This window comes from Leuciscus leuciscus, assembly GCF_965113295.1.
Source record: "Leuciscus leuciscus genome assembly, chromosome: 13".
NCBI lineage: Eukaryota > Metazoa > Chordata > Actinopteri > Cypriniformes > Leuciscidae > Leuciscus > Leuciscus leuciscus.
The window spans coordinates 23,729,312-23,750,412 of NC_138737.1; the positions used below are offsets into that span (position 1 = coordinate 23,729,312).

General features: G+C 41.6%; 1 protein-coding gene across 1 annotated transcript in view; it reads right to left on the bottom strand.

Annotated features, from left to right (window-relative positions):
* Positions 1-21,101, bottom strand: part of LOC309512701 (transmembrane protein 132D) — a 47,636-nt gene that overhangs the window by 11,061 nt on the left and 15,474 nt on the right. Inside the window, exons 3-5 of the mRNA XM_082188407.1 lie at positions 16,063-16,200; positions 12,482-12,671; positions 1,979-2,122 (exon numbers count right to left, since the gene is read on the bottom strand). Of these exons, the coding sequence (XP_082044533.1) occupies positions 1,979-2,122; positions 12,482-12,671; positions 16,063-16,200 (472 nt within the window). The remainder of the gene's footprint in view (positions 1-1,978; positions 2,123-12,481; positions 12,672-16,062; positions 16,201-21,101) is intronic.

Genomic DNA, 21,101 nt, shown 5'->3' on the forward strand with positions numbered 1-21,101 from the left:
TAACTGGTAAATTACTCTAGTTGTGTGTGAACACAGGACGGTAAATCAGTAATGGCAATTTTCTGGTATGAGAGGTTGTAATTTACCAGTAACTTACCACTATGATGCTATGTGTGATCAAAGCATGAGATTATCCAGTATGTGCATGTATGCGTTCGGAATGCACTGACGTGAGAAATTTTCTTTGAGCCAATCAAAAAGCTCTGTCAGAGGGGTTTACAGTAAGCTCTACTGGTTTTAATTGTTTTTCTATGTAAACATGCACTAGACGGACTCGTACCGTTGTGATATATAACTGTGCTTGAGACCCTGCCTTCTATTTTATTCATCAACTCTGCAGTTACTACTGCATACTATAGTAACTTCAGCATTATAGAAACCATTAACTTTTCCTTTCCCCACTAGTGTTTACTAAAATGCCAGCCAGCGACAGTGTTTTTTATCATATTCTCAAAACTTTTACGGTCCCCAGAATATTTTGTTGTATTTATATGTAAACAGTCAATATATCAAAAGAAAGAACAGAGCGTTTGTTTTTGTTAAACAAAGAAAAATATTCTTCATGCGTAATGGCACACCCCCTACCGTATAACAGCGAATACACGGATTGCCGGAAAAACATGCCAATGGCGGGCACACGCAAAGTGTTCTGTCATAAATTATGAAAAAATCTGCAATGGCAGGGAAAGCAAAAATATGTTCTGTGGGATTATCCCCTCACGCCTGTCATTTGTCACACCTGGACAAAATACCTATGTATAAATGTATAGGATAATGCAATGTAAGTCGCTTTGGATAAAAGCGTCTGCCAAATGCATAAAATGTAAAATGTAAAACAGTGAAACTAAAACGCTTCTCATGCAGGTGGATATAGAAAACTGCGCAGCATTCAAAGATAAATTCCAATTATTGACAGTTCAGAGTTTACCAACATTTATGTGCTGAAGTGTGAATGGTATTTCATCGGTTAAAAAGACAAAACACTGTTGCTTGGGGACAACAGCATATTTGTAAAAAGACATATTCTATACCAGAAAGTCAACATGGTAATTTTAAAATAATTTATCAGGTTTAATGTGTGAACGGTGCTCATGACATAAATACACAGACACTCCATCTTTCACATCCATCCATCTTTTGCCTTTTGGATTAATAAAAAATAAAAATAAAAAATAAAAACTTCTAGTTTAAAACGCATGTGCCAAGTTCATAGAAATGTGTGGTTTGTGTTCATGTAGGTTTCATGTGATTTTGAAAAACTCAAGAAATAGCATTCAAGAATTTATTTTATTTATTTTAATTTATTGCCAAAAAATATCATGGTGTAGCCTTCAAGTAAAAAGTAAAAACATACTTTTAATACATTTTAATGTACATATCTTTAACATTATTTTCATTATTAAATACACCTACCGTGTGTGTGTGTGTGTGTGTGTGTGTGTGTGTGTGTGTGTGTGTGTGTGTGTGTGTGTGTGTGTGTGTGTGTGTGTGTGTGTGTGTTTTGGTTGCACCACATGATTTTTATTTATGGACAAAAGTTTTTCAAATTTCAGTGGAGCAATTTTGTTAAAATAATGTACAGTATGAATCTATGAAATAATAATAAAAATTATGGCAAACTCTTTAATACGTTTTTCTTTTCAATAATTCCATTATTTTAATGAGGTCTTTTTCTGCATTATGATATTGTAATTGATCATTTTTGACTCTTTGACTCTATCAAGAAGAATTTAAATTAAAACATGCTTATTATAGGAGAGGTGCATTCATGTCATTGTATGAATTTCATTTTTAATGTCTTTTTGAATAAATTAATAGATCTCTCAAAAAGTTTTATCACGTTCTTGACCTCTTTCTATCTCGCATGCACAAAGAGAATGAGAGTTAGCTTGATATGATTTTCAATAGACATTACGACTGCTGTATCTAAGCTGAGATAAAGAGAAAAAAAAGCTGAGTAAATCCAGTATAATGATACCTTTAGAACATCTTCATCTGTGGAGCTGCAGTCAGCAAAGTCAGAGACATCTGTTACAGAACCATCCTGTTCAACAGCAATGGTTCGTACAGCCACCGTAACCCTCTTACCAGTCAGCACGGCAGTGTTCAACAGCTCTGTGTCCTACACAGGGGACAGAGATCAAAGTTAAATTTTGGATCGTGATACTGAGCTAAGCTTCAACTTTAGCAGTGGAGGTCAGAGATTTAACAACTACAAATGAAGGTCAGAGATTTAACAAGTTACGTTTACACTATGCAATCTAGTGATGGATATTATGGCATAATATCAGTGCCTTTTTCAACACATTTTACTGGTAAAATAGTATGTTCAGGGACACAAAGGCAGATTTTAGGTTGGAATGGCCTGTGCCAATCTATTTAGATAATCTAGGCCAGAGATGCACTACCTGGACTGATACAACTTTATGTAATCAAAGTAATTGTTTGATGAGAAGTGAAAAGCAAAAACGGATTATTTTATGGGTCACAACCCCATTTGCCAATATTGTCTACAGTGAATGGAAAGCACCAGCTTAGTAAGGCAAACCTCTGAACTTTAAAGATCCTGACAGATGCAAAATGCCTGCTCACATAAATGAAACATGTTTTCAGGAAACAAAGGTCACTTAATTGAACTTTATGCAATGCATTAAAAATAAGCATATCAATTTTGTTTTACTAAAAATGAAAAAATAAAAACGGATTTGCCATTACACTTAGTTTGATCAAACAGCACTGTTTTTTCATGAACTAAAATAGTTATATTAATTTCTTATCCAATATAATACGCTCTAAAAATCCTAACCCTCTAAAAAACACCTAAAGCCGACTAAAAATAGCAAGGTGCAAATCATGGATTTCCCAGGCTGTGACATAAACTTAAATCTATTGGATTTGTAAGTGTGGCCAGTTAATATACATTATATTTCAATAAGCATTTCATGAGTTCTTCAGTTGCAAGAGCCTTAGTGAGATTGTCCTTTTAGCTGCTCCATGTGCTATTGCTCAAATGTCCAAAAACAAGATCCCTTACAAAAAAGTATAATTTATGTAGTATACGAATATCACTGTAGTAGTAGTACACTTGTAAGTTTACCATTTCAGTACTTCTTGGGACTAAATTTGCCCACATATAGTTTATAAAAACATAAATTTAAAGACCCTCTGTGGTGAAAATCAAGTTTTGAATGTTGTTCATATGTCTATGAGGTGTTTTTAATATGCTTTAAGACAAAATATGTGCAAATTCATGTCAGTACCATTGCTGAGTATTTTCTCCTAAAAACTGCAATGGAAAAAGACAGTCTCTAAAACGCAGTTTGAAATCACTGGTGTTTCTGACATCACAAACTACCTTGTAACCAATCACGTCAACGTGCGGGCGGGCTGAAGCATATCATTAACTGTTGCGAAGCAGGGGAGTCTCAAGAGAAGCCAGACTATACAGGTCTATTTTTCTGTTGATAAAATCGGGTACATTTAGCATTATGGTGGGAGAAGTTTGTATATGATGTTATAATGAACTATATGCCTTTCTCAGCTGATGTTCTGAGTTGTTCTGAGATTTTTTGATGGCAGCTGTTTGACTCTGAGATGGCGAACGGGAACATGGTTTGTACAACATTATCAATACATTTCTGTCAGGACCACTATCGTCATATATGATTGACAATTAGCATACAATTTGGATTGGCGGTATGGTTCCGTTCTGGGCGAGAACGTACTCGGTTACCTAACGTAACCTCTGTTCTCTCTAGAGAGGGAACGAGTATTGCGTAAGTTTAGCTTACGCTACGGGTAAAGTCATCTTTTCTCGAGATATGAAGCAAAAAAATTATCTTTAATTTTTATATCTTGTCAACGCAGTGCGGCAGCAAGCAGACCTAGAGCAGGCAATCTAGCGTGCTCATAGGCTGCTCTGCGGCAACTGCAGCAGCCTATCACTGAGCCCTTGGCGTGACGTCACGCCCAATGAGCGCGAGCAGCGCGCCTACGCGTCACGGCCCGAGGCGGGGCGTGGCAGAGGGTATAAATATGGGCTGAGAGGCTGCTTTCACTGGTTTTTGTCGCAGAAGCGAGTGAGCTCGTGGCGCGAGCACGGCGGGTTACGCAATACTCGTTCCCTCTCTAGAGAGAACAGAGGTTACGTTAGGTAACCGAGTACGTTCTCTTACGAGAGGTTCTCTCGTATTGCGTAAGTTTAGCTTACGCTACGGGAACTCCCTTGTCAACGGCGTGCGCGCCCGGCATCCACTGAATGAGTCCCAGGGAAGCCCGGGGAACACGAGAGTGTGAGCCAGGCGGCCAATGATATGGCTAGCGCAAGTACATAAGCACATAGTAGGGGGAACAGAACGGCGCGGCCGGTCTGACTAACCAACCCTTATATTGTACAGCTCAACCAGGAGGGCTAAATCAAACAGCAGTAGCCCGCGCACAGAAGTGGGCCGGCCTACGCGAGATTTAGACTGATAAAAGTTTAGCCTGCAGGGCGGGAACTTCTAGATTGTAAAATCTAACAAATGTAGACGGGGAGGCCCAGCCCGCCGCCGTACAAATGTCATGAATAGAAATTCCGCTAGTCCAAGCCCATGACGAGGCCATGCCTCTAGTAGAGTGGGCTCTGATGCCCAAAGGGCATTGCAGGTCTTTAGACGCATAAGCAGCTGCAATAGCGTCCACTATCCATCTGGACAGAGTGTGTTTCGAGGCGGCGAGACCCTTGGTGCGCCCACCAAACGAAACGAAAAGCTGCTCCGAGCGCCTCATGGCGGCGGAGCGCGTAATGTAATTTCTCAGCGCTCTGACAGGGCAAAGGAGATTACTGTCAACTTCGCTGCCGGTAGCCGGCAAAGCTGAGAGAGAAATGACCTGTGCTCTGAAGGGTGTGCCCAACACTTTGGGGACATAACCGTGTCTCGGTTTGAGAATGACTTTAGAGTCATTAGGTCCAACTCGAGACATGCCGCGTTAACTGATAACGCATGCAGGTCACCCACACGTTTGACTGAAGACAGGGCTATCAGAAAAACGGTTTTGAGCGTGAGGTATTTCATATCCACAGTTTCCATGGGTTCAAAGGGATGCGCTTTCATGGCCTCTAAGACCAGGGAAAGATCCCAAATAGGAACCGAGGGGGGTCGCGGGGGGTTCATCCTCCTAGCTCCTCTAAGGAAGCGGATAATGAACTCATTCCTCCCTAATGCGCGGCCCAGCGCCAAGTCGGAAAAAGCTGATATGGCCGCAACATATACTTTGAGCGTGGAGGGGGACCTGCCCATGTCCAACAGCTCTTGGAGGAAACAAAGCACACGCGACACCTCACATGTTTGTGGATCCAGCCCTTGGGCGGTGCACCATTTATTAAACACAGACCATTTAGATGTGTAGAGCCGTCTCGTAGAGGGAGCTCTAGACTGTGTGATCGTGTTCACAACCCCTATTGGCAAGTCAACGGGTATCCGTTGACTATCCATACATGCAGAGACCAGCGCTCTGGATGAGGATGCCAGATCGAGCCGCGGGCTTGAGAGAGAAGGTCTCTTCTCACCGGTATCGGCCAGGGGGGTGTGTCCGCCAGCCGTATTAGATCTGGGAACCACGTTTGATTCTCCCAATACGGGGCTATGAGGAGCACCGTGTGGCGCGCTTCCCTGATTCTCCCGATGACTTGTGGCAGCAGAGAGACAGGGGGAAAAGCGTAAAGCGGGCCGCTGGGCCAGGTTTGGGCCAGCGCGTCCTCGCTCTTGGAAAAGAACCGTGGGCAGTGCGCGTTGTCTTTTGACGCAAAGAGGTCGACTTCCGCTCTGCCGAAACGGCGCCACAGTGACTGGACTGTTTGGGGATGCAAAGACCACTCCCCCAGGGGAACATTGTCCCTGGACAGTCTGTCTGGACCCTCGTTCAGGAGACCCGGCACATGCGCGGCTCTCAGCGAGCGCAGTGAGTGCTGAGCCCACACAAGGAGGCGTTCCGCCAGGGCGCAGAGTGTTTTGGATCTGACACCGCCCTGACGGTTCACATAGGCTACCACTGACATGTTGTCCGTGCGGACTAGTACATGGTGGCCCTGTAGGTATGGGAGGAAGTGCTTGAGCGCTTTCTCGACCGCCAGCATCTCTAGACAGTTTATATGAAGGTGACTCTCCTGGTCTGACCAAGGGCCATAGACCGGTCTGCCCTCTAATAGCGCTCCCCAACCTAGGTTGGACGCATCTGTCGAGACAACTTTCCGGTGCGAGACAACTCCCATCGTCACTCCCGTGCGATACCATTCGGCTGCTAGCCAGGGCTGCAGGGCTGAAACACAGCCATGATCCACTCTGACTCGTAAGCGGCCGGCCGTCCAGGCTCGGTGAGGCACTCGCGCTTTCAGCCAGCGTTGAAGCGGGCGCATGCGCAGTAAGCCCAGCTGGAGCACTGCTGCAGCTGAGGCCATATGCCCCAGGACTCGCTGGAATGTCCTCAGCGGAACCTGACTGCCCGTCTGGAAAGACGCGGCGAGATGTCGAATGCGGCGCGCGCGCTGCTCTGACAATCTGGCCGTCATAGCCACCGAGTCCAGTTCTATTCCGAGAAAGGAAGTCGACTGGCGGGGCAGTAATGAGCTCTTGGTCCAGTTGACCGAGAGACCCAAGCATTCCAGATGGCTGAGAAGCGCTGTTCTGTGAGACAAAAGCTCTGCCTCTGACTGCGCGAGGACTAGCCAGTCGTCCAGATAATTCAGTATCCGCATTCCTTGTCTCCTCAGGGGAGAGAGAGCCGCGTCCATGCACTTCGTAAATGTACGGGGTGCTAAAGATAGACCGAACGGCAGGACGGTGTACTGATATACCCGACCGTCGAAGGCGAATCTCAAGAATGGCCTGTGACGGGGTATTATCTGAATCTGAAAATATGCGTCCTTTAGATCGAGAGAGATGAACCAGTCTCCCGGGCGAATTTGCGCGAGGATTTGTCAGGTTGTGATCATTTTGAACGGCCGTCTCATGAGAGCTTTGTTCAAATGTCTCAGATCTAAAATAGGTCTCAGCGCTCCGTCCTTCTTGGGTACGAGGAAGTAACGGCTGTAAAGCCCGACTCGCTCAGAGAAGGATAAACCTGTTCTATAGCCCCTTTGCGCAGCAGCTTCGCTATTTCTGCTTGAAGCAGGTGCGCTGCTTCTAAAGTCACTTTTGTCTCCGTCTGCGCTAGAAAGCGCGGGGGGCGACGAGCGAATTGAAGCGAATAGCCGTGTTATATAGTATTCAGCACCCATTCTGACGCGCCCTGAATAGCTTCCCATGCTTTTGCACGCATAGCTAGGGGTCGAATGGTCTCTGGGTTCAGATCGCCACGCTGAGCGGGATGGGGAACCTGTATCAGAGAGGATGGGGCGGCGACGCGCCGCCAGTGCTCGAACACGGGGGCTGGAAAACAGTGCTGACTGGCTGTACAGCATATGATGGCTCGATCGCTACGGATGGAGCGCGTTTTGCTGCTAAACACCCCTGGCGCGAGAGCGGCGTGGGGGTTGTCATGTCTGAAAGTGGGTGCGCGTGCTCGTGAGCGGGCGCAGAGTTTACACTTATAACACGGCCAGTGTTTGGGAGCTTTGTAACCCGAGGTAACTGAGTGGCAGAGCAAGCAGCGGGTAGTTGTGAGCACAGGGTTGTGGGCACATTTACTACACTTGGTACTCGAGCGTGTGTCCGCTTTATGAGAGTGCGCTCTGAGCGTGTTACCATGGGGATAGTGTTTGTGTGTAGTGGTGTACATTTTCTACACTTATGACACCTTCGGCCAGAGCCGGAATATTTGTGAGCTTTGGAGGATCTGCAACCCGGGGTAACTGTGTAACAGAGCGGGCAGTGGGTAGGTGTGGGCACAGAATTGTGGGCACATTCTCTACGCTTAGCACTCGAGCGGCGCATGCCCGCTATGAGAGTGCGCTCTGTGAGCGTTACCGGGGAGACCGTGTTTGTGTGTAGCAGTGAGCACGTGGGAGTGGGCACATATTCTACACTTATAACACCATTGGCGTTATAGGAAACTGATAGAGCGAATGCTTTGATGGCTCATATGTTTAGACGCTCATAAATACTCAAGCACCATCCTGTGAGCGGGAGGGTGCGAGATGCGGGTTCACTTTCTGTATGTAAGAAAGCTGCCGCGAGCTCGGAGAAGCCAGCAGAAAAAATATATTTATCTGCCGCCAGAGTCGGATTCGAACTCGGGTCTCCCGCGCGGAAGCCTAGTGTTCTGCCACTGAGCCACAGGGGCACACATAAGCTCTCAGTTAGCGCGAGCATATGACAGAGCGTCGTGTTTCGTTTCGGCGTTTGTTTGCAGGCGCGCGTGTATTAAACAGGCTCGTTTACTGCAGTATTAGTATTTCCAGCCGCCTGAACTTTAGAGGGGACTGAGAAATATGTCAGGAACGGAGTTTAGTCCGACCTGGGTGGGACTTCCTCTTTTCGCTGGTGCTCGTGACGTCCGCTCTGATATTCCTTGAGAACGGCGCGGTTGCGCGGCTCGGACAAAGGGAGAGAGAGCGGGAAGATGTCATCATTAGTTTGCAGACGTGCGTGTATGAAAACAGGCTCGTTTACTGCAACATAGATATTTCTAGTCGCCTGTAGCTTAGGAGGGGACTGAGAAATGGAGGTGGCCGGTAGGTGACGCGCACGACCGAGACGCGGGGTAGCTTTCTTATAACGTAAAGGAAGCCAGCCCGTGACCGCCTACTTCTGACATCCCTTGTGAGCGGCGCGTTTGCGCGGCTCGAACAGAGGGGGAGAGCGCAGGAAGGGCGAGCGTCGTCATGTTTTGCGTAGCGTTAGTTTGCAGGCGTGCGTGCATAAAAACAGGCTCGTTACTGCAATATATGTATTTCCAGTCGCCTGAGCTTAGGAGGGGACTGAGAAATATGTCAGGAATGGAGGTTAGTCCGCTAACACTCTACTCTCCTTTAGCCAGTGACGGGGGGGTAGCTTTCTTGTAACGTAAAGGAAGCTATAGCCCGAGACCGTCCGTTTCTGACATCCCTTGTGAGCGGCGCCGTTTGCGCGGCTTGACAGAGGGGTCTGACGTCATCTGCTTCGTCCCCTGAGGCGACGGCAGTGCGGGCAATGGCCGGCCGCTGCGCGTCGGTGAAGGGCGGGGGAGAAGGAGAGAGCGAGGCTCGCGGGAGGGGCTCCGGCGAGCGCACAGCTGTCATACCCGGCTCGCTGTACGCAGCCGCCCGGGTAGAAGGCCAGGCAGAGAGCGCAATCACAAGGCGGTCTCCGTCGCTGAGCGTGGCTCTGCACGAGCCACAGGATGAGCGAGGCATTTGAAACAACGCCTCGCGCTCTTTTAGATGCAAAGTGTGTCGCGGGGCGAGCACACAACACACACACATAGAGCAAATAAAGGATATATTCGCCGGATAGCGAAGCAGGCAGGGATAGCTGAAGGCGGCGAAGGCGGCCGGCTTCCTCAGGCAGAATCCTCGGCTTGCAAGGCGCTGGTTTCAACGGCGGCTTCCTCAGAGATCAGCGATGCCTAGAGCTTCGCTGAAGAGACAAAAATCAGTGAAAGCAGCCTCTCAGCCCATATTTATACCCTCTGCCACGCCTCGGGCCGTGACGCGTAGGCGCGCTGCTCGCGCTCATTGGGCGTGACGTCACGCCAAGGGCTCAGTGATAGGCTGCTGCAGTTGCCGCAGAGCAGCCTATGAGCACGCTAGATTGCCTGCTCTAGGTCTGCTTGCTGCCGCACTGCGTTGACAAGATATAAAAATTAAGGATAATTTTTTTGCTTCATATCTCGAGAAAAGATGACTTTACCCGTAGCGTAAGCTAAACTTACGCAATACGAGAGAACCTCTCGTAAGAGAACTCCCTGCGCATCCATGCAGCCTAGCATGGATAAGAGCAGGGAGAGCAGCAATAACCCCCCTTGGGGTAAACAGAACAGAACCAACATGAATGTATTGCAGATATCATTGATTCAAGATTTTAAAGTACGACATAATTCGAGAATTTATTCTGATTCGAAGGGAATCAGAATGCCAAATCCTGACTGACGAGAGGAGGAGCTGGGGATGGAGGAGGGTAATTCGCTCCTGAGAAACACGATAGTTGCTGATAATACTGAAGCAGCTTATATGTATACGGTGATAGGCGTCGTATTCCTATAGGTAGATGTGGATCAGCTGATAGTCAGCTGATGCGAGCTTGACTAACGTGACCTGCCAGAACTAACGCTACGTTTGATTATTATTTGTTTGATAATGTAGTCAAGCCAAAGGCTAACCAAATTAATTACGTTATGTCTCCGACATTGTAGCGAGCGATGCATAAAACGCATTACCATTCTGATACATCGACGTGTAGACGAGCTTGTGTGAGTGAGTGGAGACGGGGCTCATTTGCATATCCATGGCACCGCGTATACTAAATGAAGCAAGGTTGTAGAGTTACATTCAAGCAATTTTTAAGGCACGAATAAAAATAATAAAAATTTAAATTTAATTTTGGTGATCAAAGTTGAGTTTTAAGGGGGGCTTTTAGAGTACTTTAAGTGTAAAAGTAGTAAACTTAGAGTACATTAAGTTATTATTCTGTACTGCATACTACAAGTAAACTTATAGGTATACTGTTACTGTTTACTAGTGCAACCTGTTCTGATTGGGCTGACAGCCGGGATGGGAGGTGTGCACGCTAAAACCGTCACATATAGTGTCAGACGCTAGTGTGCGTGCGTGTACTGGTGTGCATCTTGAGAGAAGACAATGGCACTGGCATATTTTTGTCACTGCAAGTTGCTTTCAATTAAGACTGTTCAAACCTGCATTTTAGTCTGGGACTAGGCTTAGGCCTGGTCTGTAACTGGGCCATATATCTTCTGGTAATGGCTTATAATAAAATCCCATTTGAATCAAGTCTGTTGCTGTTCTTCAGTTTAAATCAGCCAAATTCCAATCATTATTTACTCTGTTATTCCACCTCAAAGCTGACTTGTTACTATAAACTTGAACATGTTACATTTGCCACTTGAACATAGATGAAGTACAAATGTAGGGCAAATAGACTTTTCTGTATAATTGTTATAAGGCAAGCTTAATTTTGACTATTTCTTAAGTACTAAAAGAAAGACTTAAAGACTGAATGTATATTTTTTAAAGTACACTAATACTTTATATATACAATATATATATATACAAATATACTAATAAAACACTTTTTTTTCTTAAGAGATCTGGCAAAATATTAGGAGTTTTTGGCCATTCTCTGTCCTGTGCTGTTTTCAGATTTCCGGGACGGTGTCCAGCTGTATATTAGAGCTGCTACAGAAAATCTGATTGATTATGCCTAAATCTGCTCATGTTTGGACACAATCCAAAGGTCAACATGATCTGTCTTGCAGATGAAGCTTGTCGCATTTACTAGCTCTGTCACAGTGCCAAGCCTCTGATACCCTGCTGGATCCATTCTGTCTTTCAAAATGCCAGTGAATAAGTCATGAAGATGCTTTACTGTCTCAGATAGAAACATCGGTTTTGTTAAAAAGTTGTCTGCCATGTCTTTTAAAACACAAAGTGGTAATTAAATCTAACTTTTAATCATTTGGTGAGTAAACAGTTAAAATGGATGCTCAACATCTTGAAATGGTGGTGGTTTCTTGCAACGTATTATTAACAGGCCAATCAGATTATTTCAAAAAGTGAAAAAGAAGTATGGAATATGCACTTGTAGTGCACAAATCTTAAGGCCACTTAAGTGAACTTAAAGAGAATACACTTTCATAACTTTCAAAAAATGTTTCTCAACATGCTTAAGTACACATTTTGTATTACTACATTTCAAATCACTGTTTTAAACAAGAAGATAATTACAAATACATATTACATACAAGTTTCAATAGAAATGACATTAAAGTATATTTTAGTTTACCATAGATGCTTGTACATTCGGCAGAACACAATAAACGTAATTATAAAATGACATATGTACTTAAGTCTAACTTAAGTGGGTAAAAAAACCACTAAAGTTCTCTAAAGCTAATTGCATTCGATATAAATGTAATCTATTATACACTTTCATTTTCAACAGAATTAATGATGCAAACTTCATCAAGTATTACAGAAGTAGCAAGATAATAGTGTAATTATTTATTTCAGTTCTGTTCAATAACTGTTTATCCATTATGAATAAGTTCAATTCAGCTATAAGCTACAATTGAATACATTAATGTAGTTATTCAGCTCGAGTCAGTTCACTTTAATAACTGGATCAGTTCAATTGCTGGATAATACGTGTCCCCAACTAAGCAATCCAGAGGCAACAGTGGCAAGGAACCCTAACTCTATCTGGTGACAAATGAAGAAAAAATATAAAAGTAAAAAAGTGGAGCTAAAGTGTACTTCTTTCTTCCATTCCTTTTTTTATTTAATTTAATTTTTAATTAAACATATTACTGAAGACTTTTTTTTTACTATCTTTAATGAATTACCTACCATAACTAGAGGAGCCAGGCCTACAAAGTCCCTCTGAGTGGTGTAGATCCTCATGGTGCCTTCAGATGCCCCCATCATTTTGACTTCATCAGGAAGAGTCAACTCCCACTTAATCACCTGAATCTCTGACTGGCTGCTGACATCCTCCACTTCAAAATCCATCTGAAGAACTGCTAGGAGTTTGCTTAATCTGAAAGAGAACGTGCCATTAAACACCTCATGCCATATACCGTAAACCCTCTTAATCTTTTGTGATCAAATTGTCAAACAAACTGCATTTGCAAGTTGCTCTGTTTGATTCTAAATAATCGAGTGCAACTATTGACATTTGTATATTGATTGTAAATTGAACATACTGTAGTTACCATTAAAGATCCATTTGAATAATGTGACATTTACGAGTGAAACAGGATATTCAACATAAAAAAAAAAAATGTAGGACAAAATGTGAATTTGTTCATCAGGAATTGTCTGGATTGTGAAAAGTATTGGGTCAATTTGATTTCATGTTGATTTTAAAAGATACATAGCTTGTGGTATCAACCTTTCAGCAATCAGCAAGCCATATCTTTTTAACCTCTTAGTAGTTCAATCCCATCAATGCCCTGCATAATGCTTTCAATAGGACATGGGATCACCCCTAATCTGATGCATCTGTTTCAAATCTTAGCTTTAAAATACACTGCTTTCAAGCTCTAGGAATGAACCATAGAGTTCAGATGGCTTTTTTGTGTGAACAGCTTATTTGTTTAAATGCATGCAATGGATCTGCTAAACAGCCAAAAAGGCAATTGTTTCAAAAACTGGGATTGACACAGAAATGACTTTTGAAGAAATCCCTGATAAAATAATCCAGGGGCTAGCGGGACCTCCATGTGTTTCACAGGACCATGATTTATCACGTATTAAACAGAGTAAAACAAACAACGGCCACAATGGGTATCAATTAATGAATGAAAGCCATAGCATTCCACAAACTATTAAAATTCCATTTATTCATAGAAACAGATTTATCAGTTACACTTTATTTTGATGGTCCCTTTTTCCCTTCATTGTGCCTACATGTCAACTAACTCTCATTAGAGTATTAGTTGAGTATTAGTAGACGGTTAGGAGTAGAGGAAAGGTTAGTAGAATATGTGGTTAGGTTTAGTAGAATAAGTTGACATGTTACTGTTACTTATAGTCAGTAGAATGTCTGTTGGAGGGTCATCAAAATAAAGTGTTAGCAGATATTAAGCAGACAGTCTACTTATATTCTACTAATACTCTAATGAAAGTTAGTTGGCATGTAGGTGCAACGTTACTTATAACAGAATGTCTAAAGGGGACCATCAAAATAAAGTGTTACAGAATTATCTATTACTATTCTTCAGACTTATTACTTCAATATGTTTAAATCACTATTTAAAACAGGACATTGCAATATTAATCCTTTGTTGCTGCTTGAATATGGATGCCTACCATAGGGTTTTTGTTATGCACCAAGAACTGAATCCAAAATAAAAAACACTGACGGATAAAAACCCACTTTGCAATATTTGTATTTTAATGGCACGGTCTCTTTCAGATTAAGCAAACTCCTAGCAGTTCAAAGCAGCAATATTGGAGAGAGATTTTGACATTTCTTTATTCAGAAATCGCTTTCACCTCCTTTAAAAGCCCAGAAAGCATTTTTAGAGGGTGACACACAAAAGTCAAGAATCGTAACTCCAAAACTATAGCAAGGAGAGTCAAAAGGTAGGCATTGTTTGATAGAAAACAAAATTTTTAGAAAAAAAAAAAATCATTACATTTGGATAAAAGACAAAAAAAAGGGTGCGCTCAAATAAATATTACACATATTTCTTACTTGACATGCAATAACTCAGGAAGGAAATAAGGTAGGAGGTAAGAAGTTCCCCTACATGTGGATACAATTTTGTGGTGATAACATAAAGTAATCAAAAGTTACAGTATTTGGAAGCAAGGTAGCCTTTTTGTTTAGTAGAGCGTCCAAATACCTCTCCAAACAAGTGTTTCCAGTTTCCATGACGAATATCTTTAGATCTAAGTTAAGGACTATGGTGAGTTTTGGGCTCAAATTTTAATCGTGAGAATCTGCAGTAAACAATGGTGGGCCATTTTCCAAGATCTATGCATGTTACATGAAGTACAAGTGAAAACGCCACGTGAAAGCCACCTTTGTTTTTTTACTTGGCTACACTTGCATCTGTGAGTTTTTTTGTGTGTCATAACTCAATTTTAAATGTAAGAATTCGCTGTAAATAATGATGTGCCATTTCCCACAATCGACTATATGAAGTTAAAAGCAAAAACGGAAAATAAATGCTGCATCCGTATATTATGCATTCTGGGGGTCTGGGGGTTTAGTCAAAAGCCCATGACAAGTTTAGTCTAAGCCCACAACGTTTATGCTTGTTGTATTCTATTCCGTGAAACCTTTCAAAGAAACATATGACACATGACTATCTGAGCTATATGATGTTTTGTACATAGGTACAAAAAAAAAATTGTCTATACCTCCCAAAGAACTGACTGGGGAGGGTATAGACAGCTGTCTTCTCTGGCAAACATGGAGTTTTTGACCACTGTGTACCTGCATGTGAGCTTCAGTGGGAGGTAAAACCGGTTCACATTATCACTAGATCCACACATTCCACACAGAACCCAAGTCTGTGTTGATGAGTGAAAGGACTTATCATAATAACCCACTGAAAGCCCCTGACTGTAAGTCATTTATAAATGTTTATTCACTAATGGTTTGTTCATCATTTGTTTATGATTAGCCATTGTTTATTGAGATAATGAAACAACAATTTTACAATTTATATTTATATGAATTTATATGATTTATAAGTGATTAATAATATAACAACTAATAACTTATTAACTATCTACTAACTATTTGTTTGATCATTTCATGATTTAATATTTTTTAAGATAACTTACAACACACTTGTAAATCGTTAACATACCAATTATTAATGATTAATTTTTTCCAAATGATTAGTTAATCATTAACTAATAACTTAAACGACTTAAAACTGAATAATATAAAAAGGTGTTACCGACTTTGCTCTTAAGGCAAGAAATGCCACATCATCTAATGCTCTAATTAAAGGCTGAAATCCTTGAATTGTTCCTGCCATCAACCATAAATAGTGAGGAGACTTCAGGACAGGCTTTAACTAATAGGATTCTGACACACCTCTTAACAACCCTGACCTTTGTGCTGCCGTCTAATACATGCATAGTAAACATACATGCAGTCAGTGGCAAACATGCATGTGTACGTGTGTAATGAGGTCTGTTAGCCATTCTTAGGTGTTTCTGTGGTTAATTCACTTGGAATTGAAAACACAAATTCAGAGAAAGCTCTTTTATTAAACAGATAAGGACTAATGAACCAATTACAAGAATAATTACAGGAATCCACTTTGACCAATCTGCATTAGCATGTAAACTCACTGTTTCTATGGACAATATCTCCTGCCTGGCACCAGTAAGAGTTGGTTAATCACCGTCTAATCATCTGATTAAAAGTAATTAATTAAATTTTCCTTAGCAGACACACTCACCTTTTCACGTTTGCAGTTGGCTTTCTCTGACAGATTACTCCAACACTTCCATCTGGGCCTGTGTCTAGGGTAATGTCCCATAGTAGCGTGTTGGTCGGCGTGGCACTACGGAAGGATACGCCTTTTTTTACCATGGCTCTGTTAAGTGTAAAAAAGGAAAAATGGAAGGGATATCTTGATTAGATTTGGCCTAGTATCACTTTAAGCAAATGCATGAATTGTGAATAGATTGCGGAGTTTTTATTAGTAAGAAAAATAGTGGTTAAACTAGTAACACAACAGGTCATTAAGGTCATCTCATAGACTGTTATGACAAATAAAGTTGAGTAAATAAAAGAAAAATTCAAACAATATACTGGTATACTGTGATAATGTGGTGTCCCCCAAGGCCTGATTCTGGGCCCTTTATTTGTTTAACTTAAATAGGTTACCACTGGTGTTAATTAATTAATTAATCAATCAATGTCCTTTTTTCTCACTTAGACGATATGCCCACAAATCAATTTACAAATGATTTGCCTATCCTCTTCTGCATAGTTCTCTATCCTGTTCTGCATAACATCGTATGTTAGTGGATTTGGGCCATTTTTTTTTTATTTATTTTTTTTAATGGGGGGAATGGGGAATGCTATTTTGATCATGTAACACTTGTGCAATTATAACCAAAGATACTGGAAAAATTCAATATATATTTTATTTATTTTCTTATTATGAGATCCGGGGAAATTGGAGGCCAAGAAAACACCTTGAACTCTTTATTATGATCCTCAAACCATTCCTGAACAATGTGTGTAGTGTGGCCACTTCCATCAGGGAACACCATTGTCATGAAGGGATGTACCTGGTCTACAACAATGTTTAGGTACTTGGCACTTGTCAAATTTACATTTACATAAATGGCCGTACCCAGGGTTTCCATTAAGCAGAACATTGCCCAGAACATCATACTCCCTCCAACAGCTTGTTGTCCCACAGTGCATCCTGGTGCCATCACTTCCCCGGGTAAACGGCACATACGTACACGGCCGTCCACATGATGTATAAGAAAATGGGACTCAATGGACCAGACAACCTTCTTCCACTGCTCCAAAGTCCAGTTCTGACGCTCACGTGTCCATTGTAGGCGTTTTTGACGATGGACAGGGGTCATCAAAAGCACTGTGATTGATCGGTGTCTACGCAGCCCCATACACAGTGTTATGCACTGTGTTGTGACATTTCTCCCATAACCATCATTCAAATTTTTGACTTGTGCCACAGTAGACCTTCTGTTGGCTCGGACCAGACTAGATTGCCTTCGTTGCCCTTGTGCATTGATGAGCCTTGGGCACCCAACACCCGGTCGCCGGTTTGTGTTTTATCCATAGTCAGACCCCTGTTGGTAAATTCTCAATACTGCTGACCTGGAGCAACCCACAAGCCTTGGCGTTTCGGAGATACTCAGACCCAGTCACCTTGCCATAGCAATTTGGGTTGTTAAAGTTGCTCAGATCTTTATTCCTGCCCATTTCTCCATTTCACCCGACATGTTGATTACGAGAACTGACTGTCTGCTTACCATCTAATCTACCCAGACCTTAATGTGTGGCCTTGTTAGGAGGTGATCAACGATATTCACTTCACCTGTGACTGGTCATAATGTTTTGGCTCATCAGTGTACATTCCCAGGAAATCAAACCCTTGACCTCAGTGTTGCAAGCACCATGATCTGTTGTTTGAGCTACAGGAACACCGGTCAGACAGTTTGCATGGTAAAATCTTGGAAAAGGTAAGTCTTTACCTTTCAAGCACCACAGATACAAGTGATATCTTACACAATTAAATGGATTTTCCATAGCTTTTTTTGAAAAATTTAGTTTTGCATATCCCTAGTATGGATGGTTTAAAAATGTGTTATGTAGATAATGCTATTATTTTTTTCATTTATTACTGGTTCCATCTTCATTAGAAGCAATGCTCATGTTTCTATTCATAGCAGGTTTGCATGTGTGGGTGCACGTGTATGGCAGGGGGAGATAAGGCCAAGGATGGTTTGTTCAAGGAGTATAAAGCTTAGGCTGACAGTGTGGTTTCCAATACAGGGGTAGAGAAGAGGATGTTAGTCTCTGTTCCCTTACAGGGGACAGGAAATCAATGACATCCACATCAGACCCAGTTAGCCAAGCCAAACAAATGGGTTTTTTGGGGTGCGGACTGATGGGGCAGTGAACCAGGAGTCAGTCCTAGAGCTCCTCCTGTCCGATTTTAGGGAAAAATCGGGTCTATTGGAGACGTCAAATAGATTTTTTAGGCGCGTCGAAAGATCACCACAGACACAGTACAATCCACATAGGATATTCTCACAGTATAACAAGCAGCTGTACAAAATATGATACACCAGTGTTTTGCCAGTTTATCTCTTTTAATTCTTTGTATAACTGTATGCACTGTACGTCTGACTGACTGCACTGTATTCTTCCTTTTGATTCTAAACTGAACTCAAATGGCACTGAGAATTGGGTAAGAGAGAAACATAACTGGGGAAATTGAAAGATGAAACAATGCAAAATAAGATACACCGGTGTATTGCCAGATGAGAAGTTTATTCTATGCATCATCTTTTTACTACTTTAATTCATTTTACTCTAATTAATTTTATAACTGTATAATTTATCTCTTTTAATTCCTTTTATACCTGTTTTAATTTCCCTTGCTTTATTTTGTGCTTATTTTCTATGCAAAGCACTTTGAATTGCCATAGTGTGATATTTTAATTCCTTGCTATGTAAAGCATTTTGAATAACTGTTTTAATTTTCCTTGCTTTTATTTTGTGATTATTTTTATTCCTTTCTATGTAAAGCACTTTGAATTGCCATAGTGTATGAAATGTGCTATATAAATAAACTTGCCTTGCCTTGCCTAAACAGTCACAACAACCCCAACCTACACACAGTCACACACACACAAGCACACAAAACTCAAACAACCTTCATTTCAAGCAACATTTATTGTTTAGAAGCTCTGGCAAAGAAACAAACAATTGAAATTTGACACTTTGTCCATGTATTGCACGATGCAGATGCTCGACTGGTCAACTTTAGCTGTTCTTAGAAGTTCAGGTGAGGTCTTATCCTGTGAGGTTCCTGTGAGGTCAAATGACTACAGCTAGAGTTCCTGTTCTTCCCAAACCTTTACAAACTGTCACACTGACCCTATATCACACTATTATCAGAATAATGTATCAATATAATTGAACATTCAACTGCAACATTATGTACCCACAGGGGAGAGGAAGTTTAGCAGCTCAATAGGTTCAGCCCAAGGGACCATTAGAGCTCTTGGAACAGAATCTAAAAGCTTCCCGAGAGCCAATACAGCCAAACAAAGTGGCATAGAGGATATCAATATGAACATAATTATAAAAGATTGTTAAAAAAAAAATGCACCTTCCAGATTCCAGCACCCTCTAAATCTTTTGTAATGTCGAAGCCATATCTGTGTTGCTGAAGGGTCTTTTTTCTCTCCATGAATGTCTGTCATATATATTGGAGTTATAAAACGCCATAGGGCACAATATTAGTCTCAAAGGGGCTGTATTGTAAGACCCTAGATGCCTGCCTGCTTGGAAATCTGGCCACATTTGTTACAGGGCAGTTGAACGTACATACATTACCATGTTTGCAAACGTATAAGCACAGGGAAGATTGTATTATGTTGATTTTATTAAGGAAAACAGTAAGATTTGTGTGTTTCGTGCTTGTAATACAGGGTTAAGGTTATGTTTCAGAAGATGTGATCTTTTTGTGTTTAAAATTGTGTGTGTGTGACCATCTGTGCTCTCTGTTCTTGTAAGATGTAATCACTGTCTCGAGTGAGGGCTCATGGGAGCACTAATCTTGGCATTGACAGAGAAGATTTTAGGACTGTTCAGACATGAGACCACAATCGGCCCTCCCTATCTTGACCGAAATGTTTAAATCTATCACAATATCTCTTTTTATTTTGTCATCTTTCCCCTGGAAGTTTCTGGTTATGCATTTACCAGTACCAGAGGCATCAAGTGAGGCAAGCAAATTTCCAATGCAATGTATTTCAGATTCAATTATAATGGTGTAGTTATAAACTGCTCTAATTCTTATTTTGAAACACTAGATGCTTACATTATATTTATGTGTTTGTGAATTAAAATCAAATTAAAGAGTCTTTGTAAACACACATTTTCGTGTTATTTATGCCATATGACGCAGATTCTGTGACTCCAGCCCTAAAAGTGAAACTCTTCCTATGTTGTTTTCATCAAATCATTTTTGATGACAGGTGTTAAGTCCACACTTAACACCTGTCCAAGACCGACATTTAACATTCCTAACCAAATCAATCTATTTGACCTATGGAGACCAAACAACTTGTGAAACATCCATGCCAAATCATCTTCTGTCTGTCATTGTTGAGAACCTCACAGCATTACGGTAGAGGGTATATCAGAGCTAGCTGATATCACAAGTCTAATTGTGAGCCCTTTTTCAATTATCCGTCAAACATCGCTGACATTTCACATAATGAATGTAGGCTTTGAAATGTCATGCACATACTCAAACACGTACAGAAAATGCCAAAGCACCATATTGAGAATATTAAATGACCAAGTAGTGGAGAAAACACACAGGGCCCAAAATGAGCACTCACCAAGTGCCAAATGAAAGGAACAGTGAGATAAATAAATAATTTTATTCTCAGTATTTTGTGGTTCATTTGTCCTTGCATTTCTGAGAAAATGCTGATTTTGCTTACCTCTACCCCCTTTGGAAATAATGGTTTGATATTTTGGCATCATAATGACAGTGGCATTCTATGACAGTGTTAAAATATGCTTTAGGGTTGTAATATTGACTATTGACTAGTGACTAGTCAATGTGGGAATTATAGTGTGAATCAAAGATTTAAAAGGTCTACTAAAAAAAGATTTTTCTGAAAATGTTCTCGATTTACTGTAAACATACTCAGTTCACAGGGATCCAGGTTTGAGCCCAACCTAGATTATTTTTCTGCATTTTCTATC